Source organism: Neovison vison, chromosome 1, assembly GCF_020171115.1.
Source record: "Neovison vison isolate M4711 chromosome 1, ASM_NN_V1, whole genome shotgun sequence".
NCBI lineage: Eukaryota > Metazoa > Chordata > Mammalia > Carnivora > Mustelidae > Neogale > Neogale vison.
The window spans coordinates 263,663,548-263,675,158 of NC_058091.1; the positions used below are offsets into that span (position 1 = coordinate 263,663,548).

The 11,611-nt window shown below is 38.4% G+C and overlaps 1 protein-coding gene across 1 annotated transcript; it reads right to left on the bottom strand.

Moving 5' to 3' along the window:
* Nucleotides 1-409: 409 nt before the first annotated feature.
* On the bottom strand, nt 410-8,159 carry CCNG1 (cyclin G1). Its single transcript, XM_044230077.1, has 7 exons — nt 7,933-8,159; nt 6,520-6,783; nt 4,013-4,266; nt 3,322-3,400; nt 3,144-3,242; nt 2,511-2,705; nt 410-1,715 (listed from the first exon to the last, which is right to left on the bottom strand). Exons 2-6 carry the CDS (start codon nt 6,781-6,783, stop codon nt 2,514-2,516), a joined length of 888 nt encoding a protein of 295 aa, XP_044086012.1. The 5' UTR covers nt 7,933-8,159; the 3' UTR covers nt 410-1,715; nt 2,511-2,513.
* Nucleotides 8,160-11,611: the final 3,452 nt, after the last annotated feature.

Genomic DNA, 11,611 nt, shown 5'->3' on the forward strand with positions numbered 1-11,611 from the left:
TTACCAATCTAAGCTGACTAACACAATACCTGTCATTACCAACACCTTGCTGGGATACCTTTTAAGGTAGGACAGTTTGCATAGAACTTCAGGTGGGCAGAATGTAAGGGTGAATTTGTATTGAGAATATCCGTAGTAGTGATGAATCTACAAATTACCAATACTGCATCAACACCAACTTTTTAATGCATCTTAAACATATTTGTCCTCATCTTGTGTCTTCTGAAAAGCCACTGGAAAGTTAAGTATCAGTTAGGTCATAGCCATACTATTAATTGAGATTGTGTTTCTGCTATCATGCATCTTCCTGCTAAATTCAAATATACTGGGTGGAGATAGCTTTTTATCGTGTTCCGGTATCACACTGCCAAAACAGTTCAATCAGAACAAAAACTATCCAGCAAAGGAATGCATTTCAATGACTTTATTGAAAGGTATATCCCTTAGTACCAAAACATAATGGTAGTTGGTTAGGCTACCTCTGCCAACTCAAAATTAACATTGATGTAGTCAATTATTGAAATATATCAGCCTTTTGGGAAAATTGAAGTTATTCACAAAACACAGTTCACAAAACTGTAAGATATATTGTGGTTCTTTGGTTTATTTTCTAGTGCACATTTACCCACAACATGATGTCAGAACTGGGTACAGCCATTATGGATGGACTCAGGCTACTTGCTGCACTGAGTAACTGTCTACAACACTTTTAATGCTGTAGATCTCCTTACAGTCACTGACTTAATAGAAAATCTTGAATACTACCTTAGCAACTTCATAATTATGAAGATGCCTACTTACATTTTCAAAGACTTTCTTTTGGCACAGGAGGGGCAATTATTGAAAGTATATTCTCTTCCTTTAAAAATTCTAAATTAGAAGCAATAGCAGTTTTTATAAAAACATCCCTCAGTAAAAGTTTCTGGAGTGTTAAATCAGGAAATTTTTGGAGTGAAGTTATTTTGAACTACTCACACAATAAGAACAAATTTTCTTGATGGGATTAGATGGAGGCAGTAGATATGTAATTATTATCATGGACACAAACATTACCTATTTTTTAGAAAAAATATTAAAGATAACTTAGTATGCCAAAATGACTAGGCCTGTAGTTTTATTTTTATAAAATGCCTTCAAATTTAAGTGTAATTCCCATGTATCAATAAAGTTCAATCTCTGGATTATCTATTACTTGCACTACAGGTACCAAGAAACCATTTTCACTGCCTTGAATAGTGACCCTTGTTAAGCCTTAAAAGTGCATTTGTGAAATGTTGGTTTTGATGTCTACCTCCTAATTTAGAATTTAATTAGGTTACCACTTTTAATACCATCTAAATACAATATACTGACCCAATATAGAAGGTTGGGTCAATGTTAGAAATGAAGATTCACAGTTCACCTTCCCAGGCTTGTTATTAACATTTCACATTTATGCTCTTAGCTTTGAATTGTATGCCTCACAGATGAATTCAAATTTATTTTAATTCCCCTACAGCTTATTAATTAGGTAGTTTTGCCAAATCTGAGAACATCAATGCTAATCTAGTTGTGATGTTCTGAGGCTTCACAGCTTAAATCTGTTAAAACATTATGGAATCCATAGCTCAGAGAAAGGCTTGTGGAGAAAGGCTTCAGAGAAGAGCTTTTTGTTGCTCAGAGAAAGGCTTGTGGAGAAAGGCTTCAGAGAAGAGCTTTTTGTTGCTGTAACAATCCTATTTAAACAAACAAAAAATTAAGTTATTAGAATTCTATCAAACATAAATATTAACTTTTAAAATGAACTGTTTAATCGAAGATTTAGAGTCATGTCATATGTAGATGTGTTAACATTCAGTTTGAATAGGAAAAATTTAAATCACCACTCAGTTAAATTCACATGGCAAGAATTTATATCCTATGGTAGTGATGAGATACTCATTTTTTATGCATATAACTACTTTCCAGTATTCTAAATGCTGTAGCAATGGTATACAAATATAGTGTGGAGATATCCTGGCAGTTTGCAGATACCCAATATGAAGACTATTTGCCATAAATTACATTAATTCTAACATCCAAGTTCATACTGATTTTGCTCATAAGCTAACAGTCTCAGTTCGTTTATGGTTCAAACTTTTGGTTGTATTGTCCTGCTCAGGCTTGTGTTAACTTTAGATGTGCCAAAACTTGAGAATACATACAGCAAAATGATGTAAAATAGTGTCTTAGTGCTTCTTTTAAAATTTAGGTTTTTAAGGAAGATGTAATTTTCTAAGTGATAATTTAATGAAGTGGCTAATGTACATTTCAAAAGTTGGATAATTCCTTATTCTTAGGGTACTGTCTTAGATATAGCAAATGCCCTCAAAATATTACTGATTAGATCAGTGAAGTCATTTCCCCCCTTGCCTCTTCTAACTCGATCTTATTTTGAAATTAATTCAGATTTTAAATTCTTGAATTATAGAATAAAACTATGGCATTATAAAATTTGCTTTACATGGAGAGTAACTATGAACCACATTTACCAATTAAGGGACCATTTCCGGAATTGTTGGAAGGTGGGTTATTCTGTAGTAACTGTGCTTCAGTTGCCGTGCAGTACGTCCAGAAACAATCCATTTCAACTTCTGAACATTTGGTTTGGAACACTTGTTAGATGAATATTCAGTTAAACACTTGGATACAAGTTCTTGCCAGAAGGTCAAATCTCTGCCATTTATCTGTACATAGATTAAAAAAAAACTTATTAGTTAATAAAAATAAAAGTCCTACATGGGGGGGCCTGGGTGACTCAGGTGGTTAAAGATCCACCTTGATTTTAGCTTAGGCCATGATCTCACAGTTATGGAATCGAGCTCCTGGTCAGGCTCCATGCTCAGTGGGGAGTCAGCTTGAGATTCTCTCTTTCCTTTCCCTCTCCCCACCCCCATCCCTGATCTCTCTCTCTCTCTCTGTAAAATAAAAAGTCCTATAGTATTTAACCTAAGCAGTAAATTGTGGTCTTCTAACATGTGTCTTTCCTTGTTAAAGAAATTTGAGGATAAGCTACTCAAGTTTCAAATAGACACATGACATCTCATTTTACTTCAGGAGATAGTACAAGTGGTTTAGTTTCTTTTACAGCTATTAACACCATTTAGGATATGACCTTGACATACCTTGGAATGTGTCTGAAGACATTCTATTCCTTCTGTTAACTCTACACACTTCTGTGCTTGGATCTCCAGTGCAATGATAGACAATGCCAACACAGAAGGCTAAAAGAGATAAATTCTAAAGTAAGTGTTGAATAGAAAATAGGTATATAAATAGGTTTAGTCTTTATAAAATATTTACCTTTGCTTTAGAAAATATGATCCTGCAGTGGCATGCCTTAAGTTGAGCTTCTAGTCTTTCAAAATTAAGGCTATTCCTTCTTTAAAAAGAAAATTAAAATGAGATTAATTTTATGTAGATAATTTTACGTGTAGTCAAAAGACAGATGTTTAGAATGACATTGAAATCATTTTAAAACGAAGTTTATGCACACTTATCACAGAAAATAAATTATTTGAGTAATTCCCCTTCCTTCAGGGGAATTAACTTCTTAAAGATACTGTACATGAATTTTAAATAATTTGCTACTCCTCCCCCAAAGTACCATATCATAACTCTCAAGCTTTTATTTCTTTTCATTTTAATGTATTTCTGCAGCTACTAAAGTTCTTTTTTGATAAATCTGTTAGGTGCTTACTTACTAGGTTCTATGAGTTAAGTAGTCTATAAGTGGAAAATGTAATAAAAAAATGTTGAAATGTTCTTTAATCCCAAGAATTAGCCTTCACAGACTTCAAGAATCTGTTGACAACTGAAAGTCTTACTTCTGCGGGACAGTTAAGTGGAATCCAAGGAGCTGCAGCTGTCATTTTACCCCTCCCCCCATTTTACTTATTTTGATTGGAATTATCCCAAGATACTGATTTTATGCAATATCCAGAATACCAGTCTGATTTCCCAATCTCCTTTGGTCAAAACAAAGATTACATACCTTTCAATTGGTAAGTTCTCTTGAATGAGTGAATAGTAGAGTTGCAGAAACTGAAAGGCAGTAGTAGCTTTGACTTTCCAACACACCTTCTCCAATACAATCTTTTCCATTCTCATCATATCTGAAACCGTGAACCTATACTGGCTTATTCGGATCAAGTCAGTTGCCAATGGGACATTCCTTTCCTCTTCTATTGATTTAACAGCCAAATAGAAGCAGCTCAGCCCAACACACCCAAGGTGCTTGGGCTGTACCTAAAAAGACAGTAAGCCCATGTTTTTAGCTTATTTTAATTAAAAAAAAAAAACAACAAAAAAAACCACACACACACACACACAAACAAAAACCACCATAAAGGATAATCAGATCCATTATTATGCAACTGTATCTCTGAGACGTAGTTCTCAATTGTGAAGGACTTAATGAGATCTAATCATACCTTAACTGTAGCCTGTCAATGCTATGTACCCACTTGGAACCAATTTTGGAGAAAGTGGACCAAGTTTCAGTATAATGTTTGACTTCAGCCCGAAGAAATTCCTTTTTTTTTTTTTAAAAGATTTTATTTATTTATCAGAGATCACAAGTAGGCGGAGAGGCAGGCAGAGGGTGGGTGGCTGGGACCAGGCTCCCTGCTGAGCAGAGAGCCTGATGCAGGACTCGATCCTAGGACGCTGGGATCATGACCTAAGCTGAAGGCAGAGGCGCCCCAGAAATTCTTTTTTTTTCCTTCCTAAATCATTGTAGAACTGTAAGCACTATATTCTCGTTGGACCAAATAAATTAACTTGTCAAAGGCTTACAGAAGGACTGAAACTCCTCATGGATTATGCACAAAAATTTCTTTCTAGGATGTTGTGTTTTCCAGACTCTATTCTTTGTAATAACACATAAAATGGTTTTTAAATACTTTAGAACACACTGTTTATACTCTGCCTGTAAAACTCTTATCCATATATTAGGAAATATCCAGATATTTCCTAAATATCTATAATGTGACAGAGTCCAACTTCTATCCATCCTAAATTCCAACTTAAATGAAACTTTTACCAGTGTTTATATGCTCCTTTTCTTGGAACCTGTTCAGCAACATACTTACTCCTCTTTAGGGGTTTTAATTATCTTTCTTATCATGCCTTGCATTGTTTGATAGTTACTGGTACAAATACTATTTTCATATAAGATTGTAATATACTTAAGGGACGGATATATATTATTAATCTGTGCAACATTTATAGATTCAAAGGTAGTGCTCGCACAAGGTGCCTATAAAAGTTTAATTAGTCTGTTGAGAAGTTTCTTGAACCATCCAATTCAACAAATAAGGAGTTTCTTCTGTATATGACATATTGTGTCAGGTACTGAGGACTAAAAGAGGAGTTCCATTCCAATTGTCACATCATCTCACTGACTAATGACCATAGGCACAGAGAAGGTAGATGTATTTTTAACAGTTAAGCAAGCTCTGAAAGCTAGCTACATGGATGTCCTGCTTATCCAGGATAGGGGAATAATTACATAATTGCTCCTCCTTCAGAAGATATTCTCTTCTCAACTGTATGCCAACGTTTGCTGAAAATGACAAGCTTATGCAAGATCTGAATAGGCCTAAAGCTAAAATAATTAAGAATCTTATATATGCTTGGATTAAGAAATATACTGTACTGACCCAAGTGGTTCAGAGCATCCAAAAAAAGAAGGAAAAAAACCCACCAATAACACAAAAGCCTGCAATTCTTAGCCACAATCTAGCATTCTGCCTCTAACACATTTCTTAAACAGTAGATAAATGAAAACATCCAATCTATCAAGATGGATTTTATTTTTAAAATTTTATTATTTTTGGGCGCCTGGGTGGCTCAGTGGATTAAGCTGCTGCCTTCAGCTAAGGTCATGATCTCAGGGTCCTGGGATCGAGTCCCGCATCGGGCTCTCTGCTCAGTGGGGAGCCTGCTTCCCTCCCTCTCTCTCTGCCTGCCTCTCTGCCTACTTGTGATCTCTATCTGTCCAATAAATATATAAAATCTTTAAAAAAAATTTTATTATTTTTCAAAGATTTTACTTATTTGAGAGAGAGAGAGAGCATGAGAGCAGAGAAGGTCAGAAGGAGAAGCAGCCTCCCCAGCGAAATGGAAGCCCAATGCAGGGCTCATCCCAGGACTCTGGAACCACGACCTGAGCAGAAGGTAGTCACTTAACCAACTGAGCCACCCAGGCGCCCCTCAAAAAGGATTTTAACAACAACGGCCAACTCTCATACTGACAGAGTCTGCAATTATTTGCTATTAGACTATTTTTCAATGTCAGAAGTTAAATCTAATGATGGATTATTCTTGACTATAAGGAAGAGTATTCATCAATGCACAGAATCATCAAAATGTTTTGGCTACTTGTTGAAAATAAAAAACGTCAAGTTTATGAATATCAGCCCAAAGCTACAGCAATTCCATCTCAAAAACACACTAGGCAAAACTAAGAAATACTCTGTAATGTAGCTTTAAACATACCTTCATTTTGGACAGGAATCTGTCCAGTAAATTCACAGCTAGAGAAAATGTCTCCGTGTCGAAGCCAAAGAACTGAGTTAGACTGAGAAGATCTTTTACTTCAAAGTCCCTTAGCCTTGCAGTCATTCTGAGGCCATTATCGTGTGCAGATTCAATTAGTCTCAAGCCGCAGACCTTTGGCTGACATCTCGACTCCTGTTCCAACAGGGCATTCAGCTGGTGTAGCAGTTTCTGAGAGTCAGTTGTTGTCAGTACCTCTATCATCTATATATAGAACAAGGCCCAGAAAGGAGCATAAGAAAAGCCCTTCCTGCCTTGTATCATGCTAAGGGCTTTATAACACAAGTCTCCCCTCCCCAATGCCCCTAGTGAATCTAAGTCCTTGTAAAAGGCCATTTGTTACAACCCCCACCCCACCACACCCCACCCCACCAGTTGGTCACATTCTAAATTGTGAGTTCTTAGAGGACAGGAGCCTTGCCTTAAAAAAGAAAAATGCAACTCTTCAGAGATAGTTGTACAGGTCATTCACTGTCAAGAGATAAATGCATATAGATGCTGTAAGATGGGGTGCCAAAAACTTTGAAATTAGATGGTACTATGTTAGTCTGCCATATATTCATAACATGAACTATTAATGTTAGTTAATTTTACTTCATTCCTATTTCCTCATCTGTAAAGTGGCTATGAGGTTACTACTACTGTGTATCTCATAGCCTTGTGTGGAAAAATGAGATCACCTAGATATATAGTGCTTAGCACACAGGTACCTAAGAAACGCTGGACAGTAATAATTTATTTCTACGTCTGTAAAACGAGGTTAACAGTATTTCTCTGAACGGCTGTTAAAATTAAATAACGTGATTCACGTAGAGTTTTGCACAATGCTTGACACACGGCGCCCAGGAATTGTTAACTTTTATTGGTGTCAGGAAGGGAAACTTTAAGGGTGCTCCGGGAACACATGGTGAGGGCGGGAGGCTAATTTGGGTTGCAAAAATGTCCATGGGAGTTTCATTAATGTAAGAGTCGGTATTCCACAGCTACTATGTCCCGGCCACAAGCTAAGGCCCGGATACAAGGATATCTCCCACACCAAGTGAAAGACAGGTAGGAAGGGGATCTTTAAAGCTGCGAGACGAAAGGGGTGGGCAAATAAGGTACCTCTAACTTTATGGGTCCAACTCTTTGGTCCCTGGGCTGGTCCCTGGGACCGGGCAGACCAGACAGTAAGACTCTCAGGAGGTCGGATCTGGCCCCGCCCCTCCAAGCTCGGACTAGCCTGGACTTGTTGCTTACAGCAACGGGAGAGTTAATCGAGAATAAGAGCGCGGGCCGGACCTATCCCTCACCCCACGCCCCCAACCCTGCTCCCTAGCCGCACCACGAAGTCAACCCGAAGTCCCAGCTCACCTTGACCGCGACTACGGCTCTTCAGCGGTAACCACCCTCCCCGGGCCTGCTCTCACCTCACCCCACGATATCAGATCCGATAGGCCCACGAGGTGAGGGGACTCGCGGGTAAGAGGGGAGAGGCCCGGGGAGGGGGAGCCGTCCTGAGTGGAGGTCTCCGCAGCGCCGCCCAGACGACACTGCCCACGACAGGGTCAGCTCGGAGGCGAAGGGGACGCTCCCCAGAGCCTGAGTAATATATTGGAGGGCGGGGCTTTCCCCTGGTGGGAAGGAAAGGGGGGGAATTTTAACCCCTGATTGGTTATTTCTTTTGATGGATGGCCTCATTGGTCCAAAGAGGGCTGGTCTGGGAGGGAAGAAGTCCAGCCAATCAGCACACACTTCCCATTTTCCTGGGACAAATTCTCCGCCCCTTGAAACCACGCCCCCTACCTCTAATCGTCTCTCATTGGAGAATTTCCCTAAGTGTCTTCAATGAAGAGGAGGTCGAACTAAATGCTGCACGAACCCTGTCCCCGGCTCAGGTCTCTTCTAGCAGCCGGATTGGTCAGGATATCATTCCAGAATGGACTGGGAGCTTTTGTTTCTGCGGTTTAGTAGAATTGTTTGGCCTCCTCTTTGTAAAAATACAGTGGCCTATTTACAAAACACAAAGTAAAGCCTTGGTTTTTCATTACACGTGAAGAGGTGAATTTTTCTATGCGTTGTTGTATTAAATTTCATAGATTTCTCCTTGTGAGCTTGGAAATCAATTGAGTCTTGCCTTATTTTACTTTGGTATGATTTATCAAAGAATGGAGTTGGGCTGGGTAAATTCTTGATCTTTACCAATTTTCTGAGTTTTATTTTTGAGCAAACTGAAAGAGAAAAGTTGGTAGTTTTTGTAATTGCTTAAAACAGAAGGTGTGTGGTTGACTGAAGAGGAAAGTACATGGGTAAATATTCGTAGTAACTTTAAGTCCACAGATTTTGTGAAGTGAGCCCATGCCATATTGGTGGGAAAATAAGTAGCCCGAAGCCTTCTTGGACTCCCTCCCACTCTATCTCCCCCTCACTGTCACAAATGAGAAGGGTCAACGTTAAAAGGGCCTGAGGACTGGTGAGCAAAGAGTCAGTTATCAGTTCTAATGAACTCTACTTGGATGTCTCTGTTATCATGACTTCTTCCTTGTTAGTGGCTGTCTGAGCTGTAAAAAGTGAAAATTTGAAAGATTTGCTGGTACCTCTCCTGTTTTTTCTGAGGTGTATTTTCTTGAGGCAGTGTCACAGAACCAAGTCCCCAAATGGGGTCAGAGTTGTGGACAGGAAAGGGGAAGGAAAACCAAGGAGAAAAGTTAATACCTGAAAATAGCACTTCAGCCACAAAATCAGTTTAGTTGACAAAATTCAGCTTTTTAAATAGTGAAGGGGCCTAGCTCCTCCTTGAAAACAAACTTACATAATGAATATAAATGGACAATTTAAAACATTTAAAAAGTACTCACTACAATAATGTGGGAGTTTACAAATGTACATGTTTCTCTTTTGATTTTTAGTTACAGAATTAAGAATATACGTGTCTCTCTCTCTCTCTCTATATATATATACACACACTCATTTACTAATATGTATTGAACACATAATATGTGCCATGGAGAACAAAATATATTAGTTGCTGTCCTGGTGGAAGATGTAGTCTTTTGAACATTATAAACACATAGACTTTGGAATAAAACTTATTTTCAAATCATAGGCTACTAACTGGCTATGTGGCTTTTAGCAAGTTATTAAATCACATTGGTTTCCATTCTTTTCTCAAAATTGGCAAGTCAAAGTACCCTATTCATAGAGTTATTGAGAGAATTAAATAAAAAGCAAAGTACATAAAGAGGTAGGCATTCTGCCCAGAACACAGTAAATACTTGCTAAATGGTAGCCTTTATCATTAAATTACTAACGTTTCTTTTGAAATGTCTTACTTAAACATACATTTGATTGGGTTTTCTCAATTGTCAGATTTAGCCTTCTCAGCCCAGAATCAGAGTATTAGAATTGTTTAGTTAAAACTAATTAAAGTATCTAAATTGCATGTATTAATTTCTACATCTTTTATACTTGAAATTTTCATGTGAGGCTTTAGGTAGTATATCAGTGTTTATGTAATAAAAATGTTTCTCTCACATTGGGATGTCATTATTATTATTTTTTTAGAGATTTTATTTATTTATTTGACAGAGAGATATCACAAGTAGGCAGAGAGGCAGGCAGAGAGAGAGAGAGGGAAGCAGGCTCCCCGCTGAGCAGAGAACCCAATGTGGGGCTCAATCCCAGCACCCTGAGATCATGATCTGAGTTGAAGACAGAGGCCCAACCCACTGAGCCACCCAGGCACCCCAGATATTATTATTATTATTATATAATTTTTAAAGATTTTATTTATTTATTTGACAGAGAGAAATCACAAGTAGATGGAGAGGCAGAAAGAGAGAGAGAGAGGGAAGCAGGCTCCCTGCTGAGCAGAGAGCCCAATGCGGGGCTCGATCCCAGGACCCTGAGATCATGACCTGAGCCGAAGGCAGCGGCTTAACCCACTGAGCCACCCAGGTGCCCCGTGTTATTATTTTTTAAAATCTGAAATTTCCCCACATGAAAGTAACTGTTTCAATAGCTCTAAAGAAACATTGATTAAATATAAATCAAGTCAAATGGGCATTCCTGACCTCTTCCTCCCTTTACCTCCACTGTCATTTTTATTCCATAAGATTAGTCTACAGATTATCACTTAAATAACTGAAAAGACCTAATTAGAAAAATGTGCAAATGTAAGACTCAAGGATGTACTCTGGTAAGAGAAAGAAAATGAACCATTCATTAGCTATGAAATTATCTGTAAAGATGAGTAGATTTAGTAATGAGTTTCAGGAATATTTCAAATGACTGTCTTCTCAGGTATTTCTGAGGCTTAAGGATATATGGGACTGCCATCTTCATACTTCCTTCTCTGTCAACAGTTAAGTGTAGCAAGAACCAAAGCTCAGAATAATGGCCTTGAGACTGGGCAAGAATCCCAGGCAGTCACAGGAAGATTTAATCATATTCTCTACAGTGTAGACTGTAGAAGTGCCTTTGAGCAACAAAAATTATAACAAGCATGTATAACAGTGGTCCTGTGTCAAATGCTGCCCTGACTTACAGGGAAATTCCCAATTGGTTCTGACTCCATCCTGCAGACTGAGGAGGTTTTGTACCTTACCCTCTGTTTATGCTCCCTGACAAATGTCCGGAATTTTTGTATGTTGATTTTTCCAATTGTGACGAAGCGAGGATCAAAAGGATTTCAGCTGAGTACCTTCCTCTCTGCTTTCTGATCCTTCCTGGAACTAGTAACTACAACCCCTTCCACCTCTCCAGCTGTTCGCTAGAATAGCTGCTCAGTCTTGCTCATATGAAGAGAGCTTGCTTGGCAGTGGCTTTTTTGAGTCTTTATTAGCCCCATTATGTATGTCTGGGTGGTGGTGGGGAGGCAGGGAGAAGGATTATAGAAAAGAGATTAGTACTGTCAGGTATGTCTTGCTATTCAGAGAATTTAACTATTTTGGTAAGGTAACCCCTTCCAACTAATTGAGCTTTCACTATGTTCAATGCAAAACTATACTTTGTCAAGTACCACTGCCACGTAAAGGCACAGGGAAACATTTGG